A 20,832-nucleotide genomic window follows, 5' to 3' on the forward strand; every position below is an offset into this window, starting at 1 on the left:
TTTGCAACCAGGATTTTTGAACTTTTCGGCAGACCAGAGATGCTATCATTGTCCCAGGTCTCCAGGAAATTGCTATAGTTGACCCATTACTGAGTATGAAGCTCAGGACAAGGGAAGAACAATTTTTTTACCACTTACCACATTAAATTTTCTTTTTCCATGACAACAAGCTTCTGTTCTTCATGTCTCTGAAAGGTCCTTGTCTTTGTTTCAGCTTCTAAAGCCTCAGAGGATTCTGTGATGAGATTTCACACACACGAAAATCAAGACAACAAACCCAGATGGCTGTGCGCAAAGGTGAAGCAGTGTTGGCTGGCTCCAGTGGTTACTAGACTTCCTCCATGTGGCCAACAAAAATAACTGCATTCACTTCGTAATTACCTTGAACTGTTACTGTAAAAACGGGAAATAGATTTTCCATATCCAGTGGCATGAGATTGTCCTGGTTACGCCATAAGACTTTATACTGCATATTTGTATATGGCTGCTTTTAACTGGGATTTCAACAGTATATGAGCCTCACGTGTTTAAAAACCCAATGTGTGGGACTGGGCAGTTTTTCACTAGTGGAGCCTCTTGCTTTACTTCTTTGCAGATTTTCCCCTGATATGTTAAATAAAGTAGTGAGGCCACGCCCTTATTAGATTAGCGTGTAGAAGCAAATTACTTTTATTTATCATTTTATAATATTTACGCATTGCATTATTTTTCCCTTTTCTTAGATGACTTATGTTTGTCTTCTGTGCCTCTCTTGATTATTTACCACTGTCTGTTTTAGCTGGCAAGTACCTTGTGAAAACACAAGGCACTGCCTTCATTTCTCCTTCCAGCCAATCCTTTTCCACCTCAGCTTCAATATGATAAAAATCCGTGTACCTTTTCCATTTCCTGTAAGCTACGGTATTTGTATGGCAAATTCACTGTGTTTGCCACAGCCACAATGCTACAAAATTTCATTAGTGCAACTGTGATCAGACTACATAAGACAAACAGTTTTGCCTTGAGGCTGTTTGCAACTTGTTCATCAGTTACGAACAAAAACTATTCCAGAGTTCATTACTGAAGAGATTGAAAGCTGTTGCTTTACAACACATTGTCAGAAAAAGAGAGAAAATCCAAGATATGTGTCCAAAGAAAAATCATAAATTATTCCTCCTGCTTTTAGTGTGATAAGGTACCATTTCAGTTGTCTTAATGGACAGAATTATAAGTAATTGATTCACTAGAATACTGCCATTGCACAGGAATGACCCACAAGGGTTTGTACTCCTGGGTCCAAAGCCTCATATTAGTACTACCTGCATAACAATTTGTACTCGTAAAAGCCTCGCAAAAGCCTGTGTGGCCCATGAACGGTTGTGTATATATGGTGTAAAGCAGCAATAAAACCTGAACTACAGATATTCCTTCTCTGTTCTTGCACAGAGCAACAGGGCATGGAATGACAAAGAACTTCTCCCTCATACCAACAGAGACCCCTCAACCTCTCAAAAAGCCAAACGACAGAAGGCAAGGAAGGATAGCCACCTCTATCTCATCTGCAGGGCTGCTTCATGACAGCGCAGGTCCTCTCGGTCATGGGGACTGGGAACAAACACAGCGTGAGGCAAAGGCCGTCTTCCCCAAGCTGGAGTGTCTTTTTTGCAACACCACCTCTGGGAAGCAAAGGATTACCGAAGAAAATTAGCATTAATTTACAATAATAGTAGTAAAAAAGAATACATTTGTGGCCATTCTATTTGCAGAGAAATGCTGGAGAACAAGAACTTAGGTGGAACCTCAGAGAAGCCAAAACAAAGGAGCCAAATACATGTTTATTTTCATTAGAGGATGAGAAGGGGCAGATGGCCTGACTTTTTCCAAACTCTTGGGATTGAGTGTGTTGCTACTCTTTGCCAAAATTTTCAAAACCGGACAGGAGACCTACCAAGAGCACAAGTCTTGTGCTTACTCTGCACAGAGCAGAACTCCCATTTTCTCGCAGAGTGGCATTTACTCTCTGAAATCCAGCAATTAGCCTAGTGTAGCTCCATCCCTTGCTTCGTTCGCTCCAAACGTCTAACAAGTGTCAGATTACTGGCACCATCTGCTCTGTTTCTTGCTATTTCACTTCCCCTGTGTTAAACCAAGCTCCTTGCTTACTCTCATCACTAGCCATCAGGAAAAGAAGGCTTGACTGCAAGAGCCCTTGCATTTCTAACTTGGTTAATACCATTGGTTGGCAGCTTCAGAAGTGACTTAGAGCTACAGAGCAAACACTGGCGTGTTAGATTCCTCGTTACAGATTTGGGCCTCATCCCGCAGAGCATGTCAAGCCTTTCCCAGTGAAGGACGCTCCCGTGGTAAGCTCTGCTTCTCATCTAGATGGCCATCTCCCCGGGCAGGGAGAACTTGGGCTCCTGCTCCTTACTCCCTGGAGAAACTGGCTGGGGGAAGAAGAGGAAAGCGAGCCACAAAAAGTCTATTTCTTCTCACGGGCCAAGAGGGAGCACAAGAGATGCTGAGCTTTAAATGGGGTTTTGGTGACGCAGCATCTCCTGGGATTTATAAAGCACAGCTCCAGATCTGTGATTAAAGGAACAGTGTAAACTCCTATTGTCAAATACCTATGTTTGAATTCTGCCAACACTCTTCATCTTGGGCATGTTTGTATACAAATGCATCAGTGCCTGCTAGCTTGTAAAATTGGCATTAAAACGCTTTCCACGGCAGTTGACTCTGATCTCCGGCTAGTTAAAACATTTGGCATGTAACACATCTGAATAAAAATATTTTCAATCGTTTTGAAAATATGTTGGACAAAACCAGTAAAGGTAAATAAATAGTCTTTCTCCATAAGGACAGCCAAAGCGAATATACAACTATTACAGCTAGCTTGTATATACTGCTTTCTTAAAAGATACAAGCAGCCATTTTTTTGCTAGAGATTTCAGATTCTTGTCTACCTACCTTAATGTGCAGACATTTTAATGAATATGTAAAAATACAGACCCATTACAAACATCGTACTGCTGTTGACTTCTAAAAAGGCAGAAGACACCAGAACACGATGTTTTTTTCACTACTCCACTTGTTTCAAACCTGAGGCGTATCAGAATAAATATTTTTTTACTGTGCTTGCTACCTGGAAGTAAAACACTTGCAGAGGCTTTCATGTTGTTGAGTTTCATTGACAAGCAAAATATAGAAAAGCTGCAATGCTTTCCTGAGATTTAGGTGTGATTATATCAGGGAACAACAGGCAGAGACAGAAGGTAAATTAGAAACCTTGTTAAGTAAAACCCAGCAAGAAGAAAGAAGGAACACCAGCTGCCCTTTTAGCGTTGGTACCTAACACTCTTTTTCTTATCCTGGGGAGACGCCTGCCCTACGTGGAGGGACAACAGAACGTCACCTTTCATCGTTACTCCACAGACGCGGGGAAAACCATCACACGCCTCATCATCGGGTATCTGGGGAGGCAGCTGAAACCTTAGCTGCATAAAAAAGGGTCCGCTCCACGTTTCCTTTCATAAGGAAAGAGGTGTAGCCAGAGCTTTCCTTCCTTCACATACAAGCTCATTAGGATTTGGATACTTGTGCCTCAATTTAGATTTCATTTATACTAAGGAATTTGTAAGGGTCCTAAAGGCACCTACACCCATACATTAATTTTATGCCTTCTGCCACCAATTAATTTTGCTGTTCTTTTAAGTTAGGAATACCTCATCCCCCTGCCTCTTCAGGCATCTCCATCTGGTAGATAAAAATAAATGTAGAAAAAAAAATTGAATGCTGCTTTGAAGTTATCTGGTGTCAGCTGTAAATGTCAAGATGCCAGAGTTGGCCTGTTATGTAAACCAATACCATTTCTGTGTGAGTTGTATAATATACATGTTAGAATTTTGTCATGGTTAAGATTTGATTTAGAATTTCGGTGCAGTGTCTCATTTAACTATAGGTTATACAGGGCAAGAAAACAGATTGTGGCCTACAAAGTTCATCTCAATCAGTTAAATTTGGAAGTAAGTATGTTTGGGGCATAAAAATTCTGTACCTGCTTTAAATTGGTTCTTTCAGCTTCATCAAGCGGTCAAATCAAGTCTTGCGTCCCGTATGTTCAAGCCATCACACCAGCAAAAGCATTGCTACTATAACACAGCAGGTGTAGATACTTGTAGCTTGAAACTGAGAAGACACAATATCAAGAAAGTTTAGACTTGAAAAAAGTCTCTTTTAGAAAAAGCTTGTAGTTTTTGCCAACTGTAATCTAATAAAATATAAAATGGGAGAATTTACTTTAAAGTGTGAATAAACCATGTGGGAAAAGTATTACTCACGTTTTATTGCAGGAAAACCGCAACATGGAGAGATTACGAATTCCCCAAGATGGCATGGGAATGCAGTAGCAGAGCTAGGAAATGAATCCAACTGTCCTGTACTTCAGCATGTTTTAAACACAGCATAGTCCTTCGTGTTTGCAGACTCATCTCCTGATCTATGTAGCTTGTAAGCAGGGAAGTAAAATCAACTGTGGTTTAATACCAGCTGTACATGAAAATATTTCATTTTCAATGAAATGGGATTGCATTTGGATACATTCAGGCAAAAGGTTTGTGCCGCTTCAGAAAGCTTTAATTTAATCACTGTTTTTCATGGCTCAGCAATCTCACTGTTGCTTAAGTGCCAGATTACTCAAGCTGTTGAGTAAATGGATTTCTCAAGATTTCTGATTATTTTTTTTCTCAAAATAAGCTGTTCAAGTTGTTGGTTTGTTTACTTGACACAACAAGGTTGGCAAGTTTACATCCTGTCTGGCTTTCTTCTCCTTTGGGAGAAGGAGGACTTAATTTACAGAGCCTGCAGAAGGAAGAAAACCTTCAGCAGTCTTACTGGTCACCTTTGTATGCCTGTGTTGTAAAATCAAACTAATAGTATTTGTTGCTTTTCCTATCTGGGGAGGCTCAGGACGTGGACTGTTAAAATAAGCCATGGAGGGATGAGTATACATAAGCTTTGCATGTATTTCAGCACACAGTATACCCAAACTAGTCACATTTCTTCAGCTCAATTTCAAGCATAGTAAAATGACCTTTGTAAAAATATCTTTTAAGGCACGTTGCAACACAAGTAAGAAAATGGACTCAAACTCTTCATTCGATTGGCCTCACGCGCTGAATTATAATGGGACATACAAGTACCTCTACTTAGAAGGCAATGTCTCCTATGTGGACTTCTACCTTCACCAGCCTTCAGTGGCAGCTGTCTTCATCGTCTCTTACCTCCTGATCTTCCTGCTCTGTATGGTTGGCAACGGAGTGGTTTGCTTTATTGTCCTGAGGAGCAAACACATGCGTACAGTCACAAACCTTTTCATCTTAAACCTGGCTGTCAGTGATTTACTGGTGGGAATCTTCTGCATGCCCACCACCCTCCTGGACAACATCATTGCAGGTAGGCTGGTTCGCACCATGTGGCAGAAAGGGCTCGAGGGGGACTCGCCTGCATTTCTGAGCACTGGCCTCCCTAGGGGTCCCGAGAGCCGGGAGCGTATTTTGGAGCAGGCTCTGTAGGCATTTCGAGTCACTGGAAGTCAGAGGTGAGGAAGACAAGCCTCTAATCCACCTTCTGACTGGGGCTGTACGTGCTGACTTCTGCCTCCGTTGCCTTTAGGAAGGGATTCTCCCACTACCAGGTTGTACATTCAGGAAAACTTGGCAGATGCTACGAGCCAGATGCAATCAACTGTAGCGGTCGGTTCCCTTTCTCGTCTTGAGGTCTTGTTTTAAAAGGATGTTAAACCACAAACGTTTGCTTTGCTGTTTTTTGGAACATCAGAAACTCACCCAAGGCGTTTGGCAAAGCATTTGTTTACATAACCTCTGTCTCCCCAACCCCTGCTATGGCCTGATAGAGCAAAAGAAATGTATTAGTTCTGGGGTGGAAATTTCCTCTTATGCATATAAGCCTAGCGCTGCAGTGGGATGGCGGCGATTTCAATTCTCTGTGTCCTTCCAGGATGGCCGTTTGGGAGCCTGGTTTGCAAGATGAGCGGGATGGTCCAAGGAATCTCTGTTTCTGCCTCCGTCTTCACTCTAGTTGCTATTGCCGTAGACAGGTAAGATGATGCAGAGACTGTAAACTGTCACTTCCATCTCTCTCTGGCCACCTGACCATGCTGAGGCTGATTCATTAATCCATACAACACTGCAATACATGAGATGTACTTTGCTCCTGAGGCTATTGAGCAAAACAAAACGCGGCCGGGTCTAAAGAGCAGCCATAGCAATTTGCTCCTCCACAGGTATCTCTTAAAGATGGTACAGCTGTGCTACACCTGGCTGCCTAGAATTGGTTTGTTCCTTAGCTATTAAGCTAGATCGCAGAGGCACTAGTACCGGCTTTGGTTAAATGAAGTAGCAGAAGCAGCAGGCTGATATGGAGACAGATCAAAATGAGGAAATTTTAACAACAAATGTGTTTTTAAGGTTGTTTTTACCAACACAGCTCTTAAATGGAGCAACTAAATGCAACTCCATGGGTTTATGCAGGATGAGGAGATGATTCCATCTATACTTTCTAAAAAACATACAATTTAAAATGTGTGTGTGTGCTCACCTCTTTGTTTAAGCTTTCCTTAAATGGCTTCTCCACATATGTCCCCGGGTGTCTTGGCCACAGGTTTCGATGCATTGTTTATCCGTTTAAGCAGAAGCTGACCATTTCAACTGCAGTCGCCATTATAGCGGTCATCTGGATTCTGGCCATCGCAATCATGTGTCCTTCTGCGGTCATGCTGCAGGTACAAGAAGAGAAGCATTTCAGGGTCATCCTTGGCGATGGCAATGAAACCCGCCCTGTATACTGGTGCCGGGAGGACTGGCCTAACCCAGGAATGCGAAAGATCTATACAACGGTTCTGTTTGCCAACATCTATCTGGCTCCCCTGTCGCTCATTATTATCATGTATGCTAGGATAAGCATTGCTCTTTTCAACACAGCAATGCCCGTGGTGGGAAAACACAGACAGAGGCAGCGGCACAGCGTGTCTAAGAAGAAACAAAAAGTCATCAAAATGCTCATTATTGTGGCTTTGCTGTTCACCCTGTCCTGGCTTCCCTTGTGGACTCTGATGATGCTCTCAGACTACGCCAACCTTTCAGATATCCAGTTGCAGATCATCAACATTTATATCTATCCCTTTGCTCACTGGCTGGCCTTTTTCAACAGCAGCATCAACCCCATCATCTACGGTTTCTTTAATGAAAACTTTCGCCGAGGATTTCAGGCGGCCTTCAAACTTCAGCTCTGCTCCGGGGAGATCGTTCACAGGGAGGTCTATTCTCAGCGAGGTCAAAGCAATGCCATTTTGCCAGCTGCCAACTGCCAGACACCCCAGGATCAAGCTTGTCAAAATGCTAAGGAGGAGGGGAAGACAGTTAAGAAAGGAAATTGGGTGAATAACCAGCAGGATTTGATAATGGAGGATCTAGAAGAGCCCTGCCACGATGAAATTAAGTGAAACATGCTATGAACTACCTAAACAGTTTATGCCTAGCAGAGTTTATTTATTGTGTTGTGAAACTCACGCTCTGTAAGCCCTTTCTGACAAAAAAGTCAATATGTTTCTGTTTTGAAGGAGATAAGTAACTTGCATAATATCTGAATGTTTGATGTAAGTAGGAAAGCAAATTCAGCCCTTTGCGTTACCAGCTTAAACCAGCGGCACCTCCCCTGCAGTCCGTGATGACTCATTGCTCTTGAACTGGGCTGGAGCAGAGACGTGATTAAAATGGGATTACCTTCCACTTATTGTGACATAAGAGAAAAAGAGAACTATAGTTATTGACTCGGATACAATTACTCTGGATACTCACTGATGAAGAGGACAACATTCATTCATTTTCTTCTGTGAATCTCTCAGAGCAGCCGAAACAGGGTTGCTTGAACAATATTTACGGTAACGTTTCAGCATGTAAGGCTAGCTGTTGTTAATACCTACAATTTTCTTCTGATATCAGAGAGTGGAAACATCGCTGCTGTTTGTAGCATCCAGCTAGACTGTGGAGCTGGAAAAAGGAGGAAATCACAAGACTGGCCAGGACCCTGAGCGTATGGCCCCTCTGGGGGGTTCAACTTTTGGGGCTCAGGGCAGCTCCGAGCCAGTGCGTCTGAGGGTGTCCCTCTTGTTGCATTAAGAAATAATTTTATCTGTAGACCAAAATACCTGCTAATGAGATTTATAAAAAAGTCCTCCACCAAAAGCAAGACTAATCCAATAAACCCACTCCTGGATTTAACATGAATTTCTCTTTGTTCGACAATGGATCCTTGGTACTACTCTTTTAGCTTCTTCTGTGAAGTGTAAGCCTGTTCCTCGAACTTGTCAATCTGTTATTCTGTAACTCTCCTTAACTGAAATATTGGTGATACAGTCTGAATATTTGAACTGAACTCACTGGTTCCTGGGTCTTCTTGTGGTTGATACTCATGTTGCTTCTGCCTGGACATTTTGAGTGCCAGCTGGTTCCTACCCAAATGACAAGAAGTCATCACTGACATCTTCAGTCACATTCCGTTTATTCCCCTTTCTGGTTGCCCCTCTTGTTAATTCTGTGACAGTAATTATTGTTGCAGCTAGAGAAGTAAATAGGAGTGAAATTTGAGAAATAAAGGATAAAAAATGGCTTTTGTGGTACATTTTTGGGGGGAACTCAATTCTATCTGGGGGGATAGAAGTCACCTAAAAAGACTGCAATTTCAATACTAGCAGGAGATAAAACACCTTTAGGGCCCATTCAATCTGACAGAACTCAGCAGGTACAGCGAGCAACCTTGGAAGCATCTCACCAAGGCTCCTGAAATCAGTGAGGAATGGGGGTCAGCGCAAGGACGAGCCTACACAGATCTGCTACCGGATTAGAGCCTCACCATGCCTTATCCTGGGAGGGTTTATAGAGGCCAAATACCAGGTAAGGTCACTCCCCCATACAGTCCTTCTTCAGGTAAACTGGAGTACCTTTCAGATCGTGACAAATTTGCACAATTAAGGAAAACTGACAACTTTTCAAGCTGTGTCGTCCCCAGCTATGTTCCTTACCAGAAAATAAGGAAAACATTTTGGGAGTAATGGGAAGAAAAGCTGCTGGAACAGCTCTGATTTCGCAGGTGGTTTTTATAATGCATTTTATCTAGGCTGGGATTTTCAAAGGATCTAATCAAATATGGATGCCTGATCCTGTTGCGCTCTGTTGAAAACCCCACCACAAAGGTTTTCGGAGCTCCAGGTGTTTCACACTTCCTGCACCCCTTCCATCCAGTCCTTTGTCCTTCACTTGTTGTTTGAGAAAATGAGACCTGTTTTGCCTGTCAAACTTTGCCTTGCCTGGATTCCCAAAGCTTATTGCTATGTCCATACTGGGACCGATACTATCTAATATCTTCATCAGCGACACGGACAGTGGGATTGAGCACATCCTCAGCAAGTCTGTCGACGACACCAAGCTGTGCGGTGCGGTCGATGTGCTGGAGGGAAGGGATGCCATCCAGAGGGACCTTGACAGGCTTGAGAGGTTCGCCTGTGCAAACCTCATGAAGTTCAACAAAGCCAAGTGCAAGGTCTTGCACGTGGGTCGGGACAATCCCAAGCACAAATACAGGCTGGGCGATGGGTGGATGGAGAGCAGCCCTGAGGAGAAGGACTTGGGGGTGTTGGTGGATGTTAAATTTGACCTGAGCTGGCAATGTGCGCTTGCAGCCCAGAAAGCCAAGCATATCTTGGGCTGCATAAAGAGAAGCGTGGCTGCTATACCTTTTGCAGGGCATGCCATGTATTGATTTTAGAGTAATATTTAATATGCTCATACTTGAGGCAGCCTTCTTGTTGTAGTAGGTGGGTTTTTTTTCTTAAAAAGCTTTTGCCAAAGACGTGTTTTCCTGATTAAAACTAAGGACCAGATGAGCTCCAGAGATCCTGTCCAACCTGTATCATTTTGTGCTTCCGAATGATTCAGCAATGTTTCAAGAATATTTTAAAGTGTAAGTATATGCTCATGTTCATCCCTGTTCAGCAAAACACTCAGAAAAAACGTACTCAAAATGAGTGCAAGGAAGACACAAAAATGCCCCAAAGCGTTTGGCTCAAGCTGGTGATTCTCAAGACAGCCTTAACATTTCACTGCAGAAAAAGGATGCTGAAGTAGAAGGCATCAAATGGTTTGCCTTCACTAGACACTAGCCTGTGCTAAACGCAGAAGTTATGCTTGTAAGACAATTTCAAAATTTAAAACTTCTGCTTTTTAAAAATTGAAGTTCAGAACATTCTCTGAATGCCACCCTGAAACAACAAACCCCACTGTGACAGATCTGTAACTACCTATAACAAAAAATGTAAAAAAAGTTTTTAAAATATTAGTTTAAAAAGCAATGTTTCATCCTGGAAACACTGTCTGATGAAGTAATTAGCCTTTGCGGAAGGAACTGGAGGGACACTGACAAAAGGAAAAGAAACTTCTGTAGGCTGACAGGATGTCATGAAGTATTGCGATTTTTTCAGGAGTACAGTACACTTTGTAGTTGGACACACAGCTACCAACATTTTCCCATTTGCCCTACATAAAAGGCACATTTGTAAGACAACATCTATGAGCACAGCTTGTCCTCTGGATTCCTGGCAATCCTTGCCACAATTAGATCCTTATTTCATGTACTGCTTTTTCTTCTATTGTGATTTCAGTAGCACTAATGAAAAGTCAGCATGTTTGGTTACGCGCTTCACAACCGCACAGCCGTTTAGACGTCACTGCACTTTCAATAGGTAGCTGAGAGTTTAATCATAAAACCCCAAGGTTTACCAAACTGAGCTGTTTTCAAGAGACGCCCTTATTTCCTCTCATTTCACAAGCACAAAACAACTCCCACTAGCAGCGATTCAGGATTATTCTAACACCTGACCTGCCTTAACCCTCTCCAAGTGTCTGCTTTACATCTACTCAAGTCACAAGCTTCTCCAGCAACTGCTTTGTTTCAGAAAAGCAGGAGGAGGCCTACGTCTCTACTTAGGTTTCTGCTGTTCATGCCCAGCATGCTCACAAGCAGGCTTTTAAGATATACCTAAATGACTTTTTCAGCAGCACTGACTGATTCAAAAACCAGAGTATCTGGTGGTACTTCATTAGACACTTGTTTTTCATATAGGATCTGTTCAGGGAACTTAATGCCACTTGCTTGTCCTCGGGACCAGTAGCGTTCATGAGTTACAACCCACGGCTCAGAAGACCACAGACCTCAAAGCACAACAGATACGGCTATTGTTTATCAACAAAAACCCAAATAATAAACATATGCCTTCCACTCTCAAGCTCAAATAGAATCAAACATCCTTTGTTTGCCACAGGCAAGGTACTAATTTTCCAGAGTCTCATGTTTTATAACCTGCCTGGTCACATTACTCCTAAATGCTTATAATTCCCACACATTAAGCATCCTCATTAGCCTAAATGCCATTGATTCATCTTCTTGTACTGCTCTGCTTTTAGACAAACATCTTAAATTACTGTTAAATAACTTGGAAATCCAAGTCAACAAATCCCTAACTGAAACCTGTAAGCATATTTCTTTATCTACATTCAGGCCTGATAGCATTTTTAAAATAGGCTCTGAATGCAAATAGACTGCGTTGTTCAAACAAATAGCAGTTTTAAATTATTATAAATACATTTCTATTTTTTGTGGTTTACTGGACATTCCTATGCTGCCTATGGATGTAATACAGCAGAGCAAGCCGGCTATACAGCACTGTTGTCGCCAAATTTGATACTGCCATACAGGCTCTAGAAGCTGTGGTTAAGTTTCTTTCCACTCCTCCCTCCCTCTGCAGGCATCCCCATTTAGGTAGAGTAATAAATTGCTGGTACCTCTGCTCTAACTCCTTGTAGTGGCAGTGCTCCTACAGAACAGTCATTTGGACTGTATTCAGGATCAAGAAAACTTCAACAAACGCGTGGAACTGGATGAACACCTCTTTGGAAAAATACAAGAATAAAGAAGTGTAGGGGAGCTGGTAGTTAATGGATGAGAAAACAGTCTCAAAAGAAAACTTTCCCTATGATGAAGAATAATATGAAACCAATACTGGTTGCGTCAAGAGCTCTTTACTGACGTCGAAAGGAAATTGCCTGGAACAGGAAAAAGATCATGTTAAAATAGAGATTGGTTTGGAAGCTGAAGCACATTACTAAATAGGGAGGTAAAGTACGTAGATGACAGGGATATGGTTAAAATCCTCAATACATCGTGTTGCCTCAGTTTCTCTTTTAAAGAAAAAGTTTAAGCGTGTCCTCAGGCAGAACACAGGGGACATGAAGAGATAAAGATCGTTACGCAGCCATTACAACCTGCAACTGAAATACTCGGGTATTGATCGTCTGGCAGCCTCTTCAGAATTTACTAACTTATGGACGTTGTAAAGACCAAACTCCCAAACGGAGAGGTATAAATACATCGGCTTATCCAAAAGGTTTCTGAAGCGGGTCCAACAGCAGCCGAACTGCTAAGGCCTTCACGCTTCCCCTTGCGATACAGGGAACGCTGTCAGCGAGAGTACGGTGAGACCACCTCCATCATTCTTTTTCCTCTGCGGATTGAGTGATTTGTGTACTTTTAAAAATCAGTGTCTAAATTACGATTTTTTAATCGCACGCTGATTATTAAGAATTTGACCTGATCTGCAGAGGGTCCAGGTGAGTGAAAAGTCTAGGTAAATGAAATTTTATGTGATAGGAAAGCTATACTAACTGCTTGAAATGCTGTGTAATGAAAAGCTACACTGCTTGCTAAAATCTTTATATAATGATAAAACTCTAATTATAACTACAGTCCTGTGGTCAGTTGTTCTCATTCTACCAAGCATCCTCAAAAGAACCTGCCTGTCCCCATAGCATCAGGTGACAAAACCCCAGAAAACCACCCTCCCAAAAAGCTAGCAGGGATTTGCAAAGTACAAATCATCTCAAACTCATCGCGCCGCAATCACATTTAATTGCAGGACCAGGCTCTCGCTGTGTGGGTGTGCTATGTCATACCCGGCTTTACCGACCTTGCTTGACGTCAGACCTTCCTCATTGCTCCCGGCTGCTCGGGCAATTCCCAGGCTGTGGGTGACCCTGGGCAGGACCAGCTCTGCTCTTCTCATTTGGATGCCATGGGGCCGTGCCCTCGTTTGGGAGGTCCTTGTCCCTCTGTCACCCTTGGGTCCCGGCTTGCCTCCCTTGTGGGGCAGCCTGCCTGCCCCTGCTCCTCCCTGCATCATAAAAGAAAACGGTCACGTATAAACTGTGTTGAGAAGAGTATGCATTTTACAGTGCTTTCTGTTTACTTGAGTGAACTAAGGAAGGGTGCTATGAAGGAAATCACTTTAAGTCGGTGACACTGGACACTGACTCAAAAACTGTGTTCAAAACTTACTTACCACTTTTTCATTCTCAGTGGAAGATGCTTCAATTTGTGATCACACCAAGGTCTGTCCAACGTCAAATAGACTAAAATATTTTTACCGATTACATCGATCATGCAAAATATCCTCTTCACTACAGAAGTGATTTAGTCCTGAAAACATTTAACAGCTTATAAAAGCAAGTAATGAAACTTATTTTACACAACGCTAGCTTTAGGAGAGGGTACAACATCCCTGCTCAAAGACACAAATTGTCCAAAATCAGCAAGGATTATTTGTTGCATGGAAGACAGCCAAGCGAAATGTAAAAATACAACATGGGATTACTTTAGATAACAATATTGCAAAATAGATCTGGGGGTTTTGGAGAGCAGTGAAAATGTAGTAACAGTGATGGTGCAGCAAAAAGAAAGGCTAATATTAACTGCTGGGAATATTATCAGGACCGTCATTCTACTCCTTTCAGCACTAGTATGATTTGTGTTGGGCACTGCAATTTCAGAAAGCTGAGAACAGACTCAAAAGAAGTCTAAAACACAGCAAGAGGGAGGAGAAGAGGCTTAGAGAGTATCACTGCAAAAGAAGTCCTTAATCATGGAAAATCTTTGACTTCATCAAAGACTTGTGCTTCCTAAGAAAGAGAAGATGGGAGAGGGGTGAAGGACAAAATACAGTATTCTTCCAATATTTAAGGATTCTTGTAGAGGAAATGGCAAACAATTACCTTTTCTTTGCATGGAGGGTACATAGATATGGAAGACACTTAAATATGGAACAGTTTAAACTTTAAACATGGTTCAGATCTGGACCTGATTGGTTAGGAAAAAAAAAAATATCTATAAATCCCTTATTGAATCTCGCTCCCCGCCCCCCCCCATCCGAAAAAGACCAACCCAAATCCAACCCCCCCAAACAGTTAAAAAGTTACACCTATTTCATGGAGGGGCAATAATTCAAGCCAAAATGACAATATCAGCTTTCAAGGTCAGTGTAAACTCTGTTGGATTTTTTTTTGGGGGGTTTTTTTTTAAGAAAAGAGGGTATAGAAAGGGAGCAGCTGAGCTAACCCTAAATTTCTGCCTGTGTGCACAGAGATATAGCGCAAGAGGCAGAAAGCTGAGACCAGTCTAAAGGAACGTATACACACTCTTAAGGGTCTAGTGTTTGAGCCAGGTGGGTGACGGGAGGTACGGTGTGCCGAACCTTCCTTTGCTCAAGTGGGAGAAGCTGGTGGTTTTGGAACCGGTGGATTTTAGCTCTCTTGTTCGTAGTGACTCACCTCTGTTGGGACATAAACTGCAAAAGGAAGGCAGAATGAAGAATAAAGAGCACGAAACAATGCAGACGATAACACAGGTAACTGAGCACAAAGAGACTGACATTAAGGATATAGAAGGGAAATAGTTTCCCAGGGAGGTTTTTGTGGAGGGAAGGCATTTGGCAGCTCTTCATGTTTACAAAAAAGCAAAATAAAGAGCTTAGCAATATGAGAGAGGTGCAAGAGATGGGGCTGGAAGCATTGAGGTAACTGGAGTAATGACACAGACCTGTGATGAGGGAGCCTGCAGTTAGAGGTCCTGGCACTGCAAATAAAAACTCTATTTGATTATGGAAAAAGTAAAAAGGACTTTGAAGAGGAGGAGAGACAGGTGAACTGGGAGGCGAAAACAGCTAGACAGCAAGTGGATTTTTCAATAGTCCAAGTAAGTAAAAATGTTTTTAAAGGTAATAAAAAGATCTTGCCAAAACCTCTTTCCATTCCCATCCAAAAATAAAATTGTAGGCAATCTCCATGAACCTCAGGAACTCAAGATGCAGAAGCAGTCCATGTGTAATACATCTCTTTCGCTTTTACAACAGCTCAACATTCAAATGAAGAACTGGTGTCGGTAGATTTACTACTAGTTTTGATCCCACATAAGAGAAAACTAAACAAGACTGAACTGTACGTACTGGATCAAACCTAACTGATTCTTCATAGTCCATTAGCTCATGGAAAATAAAGTTACTTTCTGCCTAAAGCTTTGATTCTGCAGATCAGATGACACCGCATATTACTGCAGAATACTGAAGTCCTAAATTCCATTGAAAATGTGAAGGATTTCCTGCCACAGAGCAGACTTGACCTAGAAAACTGCCCAAGTCAAACAGGATGGAGAAGAAATCTCTTTGCAGCTACTAAAGACACCGCTCTGGAACTGCCAAGTTCTGGGTCCTGCAAACGTGAATTCTTTGTAACCTCACTGATGCGAATCATGCCGGAGAAGTCCATGTCCATGACTGCACCCACTTTTCAGGTGATAAAAATGGTTAGGTGCTTTGTTCCTTGGGCATTGCTTTGAGACTCTCAGCAGGCTCCAAAAGCGTGGAGGCAGCTTAGCCACAAGTCGGTTTTGAAAATCTTGTCACGAATTGCTCTTCAGTGAGAGTAAACTGATTCTGTGTCATTGTAGTTTTCACCTGCCTGTGGTGATAAGAGAGACAGCATGGGAACTTTTATCAAAATGCCAGCAGACACATCTTCAGAAGGCTCCTCTGATGCAGAGAATTTCTTTATTTCAGCATTCCTTTAGCAGACAACTCATTTAGCGAGTTCCCTGTTTATCAGTGCCCCACACCACAGTACGGTAATAAGCGATTGACTGCAAGGCTGTGGCAGAATCCTCCTGGCCCATCTTTTGGTTCAGATCTTTCCTTTTTACTGCGTCTCTGCTGCTGTCCTTACAGAGAGCCGCCAGTTTGACCGAGATGTTAAACTGTTTGTGAACTGCTCCTCGGAAAAGGAACCAATACCGAAAAGGTACTAAGTATCCCCCCCCCACTGCCGTAGGGTCACAGCAAGGCTTGCAGGTACTCAGTCCTGCTGAGCGTGGCGGTGCTGGTGCCTCACACAAGTAGTCGTACGGTATTTGCCAAAGATGAGGAGATCCAAGCTGACAGCTTCCGTGAGAATAAAAATGCTGGTCCACCACCTTCCATGCTTTGATTGCTAATTATAGAAATCCCTCCGTCTCCAGAGGAAGAAAAAAAAATCCTAAATGACTGGGAAAAGATATGCACCTGTCAACACATAAGTTCTCTGAAGAACAGGGCATGGAAGTAACAGCTGTATTTGCATTTCTCTAACCTCCTGCTTTCTCACCACAGTATATTTTAGTGGCATCAGGCAAACTTCAGTTTCCAGGGATTAATTTCTTCTATCAGCTTGGGCTGAACAGAACTGAACACTATATACATTCTAGCATTTTACACTGTATAGCACTCTGGTCTGAATTTGCAGCAGCAGCTGACAACCAGAAAGAACTGCCTGAAAACTATAAAAACTATTTGCCCCACCATGGGCAAGAAGCTTTCTTAGAGTCTTCAGTCTCAAAGATGACCATAGACATGTTTTCTGTGAAAGGAGAGAATTAAAAAAGCAAGAAAGAGGAAGAAAAATTTCCTCCAGCTATGCTATACCTTCACAATTTTAATAAAGAAATTTTTGAAAACCAGGGAGTGTATGTGGTTTACCCACACTGTAAAGCTGCCTGTTCTGTGGTTTGATAAACACTCTCAGTTTGCAAATACTGAGCTTTCCAACAGCTGTCAGGATACAAAGATAGAATCATCGGCTGTTCTGGGGATTGTAGTGACAGCAACCACCTCCCAAAAAGATGAATTAATTTGGGTGTCACCAAACATCTGGTGGCATGATTACACATCCCTCTCTTACTCAGTACCGCCTTGAAATAATTCACATGGCTAACAGTTCCCCTGAGCTTTGAATTAATCACCGGGTCCCACGCAACCTCAGTTCCCCCCTCCTCGCCATATACACACACAAACACGCTCCTCCTGCCCTCCGGGTAGGTTGTAGCTGTGGCTGGCGGAGGTGGAGCAGGGAGTTCAGCAGAGGAGCAGCACCTTGTGTTTCCTTACCATGTCTCACTCCCAAAGTGTTGCTCTACTACAGGGGTCTTCCAGACATTCAGACGGGGACCGTCATGGTCAAGACAGACCTTTAGAAGAGCTGGAAGAGACTTGCCCTTGCTGAAGACAGAGAAAAAGCCTCCAGATAAGTATTTATGCTCTAATCTGGTGGACAATGCTTACAGGTGTTAAAAACCTCGTAACTGATATAAATCATTCCTGCCTATTCGATTAACAAGAAATCAAGTCTCCAGCCACAAGTGCCAGACTAGCAGATGCCACACAGAAATAACTCTCTAATCTCCCCTTCGCAGTGCTCAGCAGCATCTTTTTTTCACCAAGGCAATAATGACTGTTTCATCTCCCTGGACACGTGCCTCCGAAGCTGTCAGCACCCTGGCTCCACAAACGGAAGGAAAACATCTGTTCCCACAGCTTGGCCAAGGACTCAGACTGCATTTCTGGCCCTTGACTTCAATACTCATCTCTAAAACTGTTTCGTGCAGTAATAGAAATATTCTTCTATCCCACGCTCTAGACCTTCCAGAAACAGTCAAGACGGGCAGTAATGGACAAAGATCCCACGAAGCCTGCTTTCTTTAGTTTACGGGGTACGGTGGTAAGCAGGCTGACGACAAAGTCCTGCTGGTAGAATGGCTTTCATTTCATTTGCCCAAGGGACTGCAGGAGCACCAGACATCAGGGGACACCACTGATGGTAAATCATAGCCTTTGCCACCTGTTTGGCGTGTGCCTGCACACGTGTTTGTTCTGTGGCACTGTCACTGCTCTACCCTAACAGCCAAGTTACCTGGAGAGATGCGAGAGGAAGGCTTAAGGAACGAACACGGCATTTGCAGAAAAGAAATTCTTTCCAATCCATTGTAAGGCTCGCTCTCTCGAAGTGGTGGAAAACACTACTCCCTATGTCCAGTCGCTGCACCACAACTTTCTGCGCTGGGCTAGACCTCCAGGCTCAGGACACCTGCTTAGAAAGTGTCGCTTGCTTAGAAACAGATTCCTGCACAAATTGGAGGAAACACACAGCTGGTGACAAAGCTAATATTTCTCTACAAAGGGACAGCAAAGCAAAACTACGCTGACAAAGGCCCTGCACCTTGCTGCGGCGTTTCCACACTGTCAGAAAACTGCTTTCCCCTCTCTGTTTTCTGTTGCTGATCAGCAAAAATCTCTCCTGCACCATGCCTGAGGCTGGAATTTTACAGTTGGACACCCTGTTCCTGATACCTCACTCGGGACCCTGGGGATACTGCTATCAGCAGTGACTTCCAGGACTCTCTCCCTCCAGCTGCCATCTGTGACTTACCCTGCTGTCCCATCACCGCAGACCTCTGGGACTGAGGTCTCTCTTTACTACAGAAATGAGCTGCCTGGAATTCTTCTCCTTCCTATGGTTTCCTTCTTCTCAGTCTCACAAGCAGCTCTCTTCTGAGGACTTGTACTCACTTGGCATAATTTTCTGTCTAAACCCATGTCATAAAAGTAACCCTTCAGCATTCGCATGTACTCTAAACAAGATTCCCCCCTGCCTTTTCAAGTTTATCACAACCTCTGCAGCCTTCACCTCACTGTCACTGTTCAGGAATTTCTTCATGACTTGAGGCTAAACAGGATGAGGTAATTCCTTTTCACCTTGCTCTTTAATTGCTGATAAAAGGTAATCTCTTCAGGAAACGTTTTTCCTCACAGGGTTTTTAAAACTGCCGATTAGGGCTGTTAGTGCCAATGGTTTCTTTTATAGTTATCCTAGAAGGCATCTCTGAATTCTGCCTCCCTAAAGAACAGAATTGCTCCGCTTGGGTCAAGAGACCGGACCTGGTGGCATCCAGCCAAGAACCGTACACCTTCAGGTAAGGCACTCCAGATTTAGGCTCCAGTTGCCTGGTTTCTGGCAAAAAAATGGAACACCCTGGAGAGAGTCTCATACCATTCACAGGTGTTTTAAGGACAGTACATGGTCAGCAAGCTCTAGAACCCACACTGTGCCTTACTACTGTTGGGTGGAGGAAGACAACATTTAAACCTGCGATAATAAAGGATGAAAGCCATCCTCTTTCAGTGAAAAATCATATCAGGACTCTGGCCTTGGATTCTCCTTACCAAAGCTCTTAAAGCACAGAAAGGGCTTCCCAGTGCAAACACAGTGTCTCCAAATTTTCTGTTCCGTAGCACTGAAACTGAACGTGAAGTTGGAGCAGCTCCAATGGGGCAGGTGCTCTTCTTCTTCTGACCTGATGGGGACCTGTAACAAAAGCAACAGCGGCTACCACAGCACCGTATGGATGGGCGCAGCCACATTACGACACCGCGGACCCTCGCCCCACCAAGTAGGGACATTGCGGGGCATTCAGACTAAAAGATGTATGCGGACAAAGCCGTGACTGAAGGGGTTAACATGACCAGCACACGCTTGCTGACCACCAAAAATTACTCGAGTCCATGTATCGTGTCACCTCTGAGTTCCTCATTATGTCACATCTCTGGGACTCCCGTTAAAGTGTCCTGCTTTACACTTGTCCCCCTGCTAGAAGTAGTTCCAAAGCAAGTGTGCTTTTAAGAGCTCAGAATCAAAAAGGCAAATAAAAAGAACCCAGTGCTGCTTTGTTTTTTAGAGAGAAACAAACTAAGGATTTCCCAACATTTCTCCTTCCCTCTGCACACTCTGAACCAACGCTGACGTGCTCTTCTAGGCTTGCTCTCTCCGGCATTCTCTTCATTAATTTACCTGCAGCCTCGCCGTCGCAAGATTTTGGGCGCAAGGGCTCTTTCTCATTAGGCATCTGTATGTTGCCTAGTGAAAGAGGTCCTCTTTCACACATGACATTTGTAGGCGTACTGTTAATATTAACAACTGACTCATCGCTATACTGCTAAGTATTAAGGGACAATTTTGCCATCTTCCAAAAATTGAGTATTTCATTGCCTGTCTCATTTGAAAAATAAACAGAACCTGTCATAGGCACTGATACTAAAATGATTCAAAAACCACTTAGCACATACCCTCCATTTAGACACTTATTGCTCTCCCATTCTGCCAAGAATAAGAAGCAAAGAGCTAAAATTTCTGCCATAAGGTAAAGACAATGTTATAAAAGATTAAGCCGACGTAAGGAAAAAAAAAAAAAAAGAAAGGATGCTAATTGGCAGAATTACACTGACAAGGAAAGTAAACATTGTTCCTGGATAGTGAAAAAACACGTCATTAAAATGAAATGATCCAAAGCCAGCAGAATATCAAGGGAGTAAAGTAAATTATGCAGTAATAAATGTGTCAAAATCCTTAGCAATGATGCCGCTGTGTTCTGTTTGTTTTTCCATTGCTTGTTTTTGTTTACTAAATGCAAATAAAATAGTTTTCCTCTAAATTACTATTAGACAACATCAATTTCTTTACAAGCTTTTAACTTCAAAAGAAAAACATATTCCACTGAAGCCTGGCTTTGAAAGCTGCTCTTATTGATTTTTAA

At 42.9% G+C, this 20,832-nt stretch overlaps 1 protein-coding gene across 1 annotated transcript; it reads left to right on the forward strand.

Annotated features, from left to right (window-relative positions):
* Nucleotides 1–4,863: 4,863 nt before the first annotated feature.
* On the forward strand, nucleotides 4,864–8,667 carry NPFFR2 (neuropeptide FF receptor 2). Its single transcript, XM_030015932.1, has 3 exons — nucleotides 4,864–5,433; nucleotides 5,998–6,097; nucleotides 6,661–8,667. Exons 1-3 carry the CDS (start codon nucleotides 5,067–5,069, stop codon nucleotides 7,499–7,501), a joined length of 1,308 nt encoding a protein of 435 aa, XP_029871792.1. The 5' UTR covers nucleotides 4,864–5,066; the 3' UTR covers nucleotides 7,502–8,667.
* The last annotated feature ends 12,165 nt before the right edge of the window (nucleotides 8,668–20,832 follow it).

Source organism: Aquila chrysaetos, chromosome 1 (genome assembly GCF_900496995.4).
Source record: "Aquila chrysaetos chrysaetos chromosome 1, bAquChr1.4, whole genome shotgun sequence".
NCBI lineage: Eukaryota > Metazoa > Chordata > Aves > Accipitriformes > Accipitridae > Aquila > Aquila chrysaetos.

Bases quoted from the DNA above. Each gene is read 5' to 3' on its own strand.
- NPFFR2 (XM_030015932.1), top strand. From the start codon at position 5,067: ATGACCTTTGTAAAAATATCTTTTAAGGCACGTTGCAACACAAGTAAG. The intron at 5,434-5,997 runs GTAGGCTGGTTC...GTGTCCTTCCAG, and splicing joins CCTGGACAACATCATTGCAG to GATGGCCGTTTGGGAGCCTG. The intron at 6,098-6,660 runs GTAAGATGATGC...TCTTGGCCACAG, and splicing joins GTTGCTATTGCCGTAGACAG to GTTTCGATGCATTGTTTATC.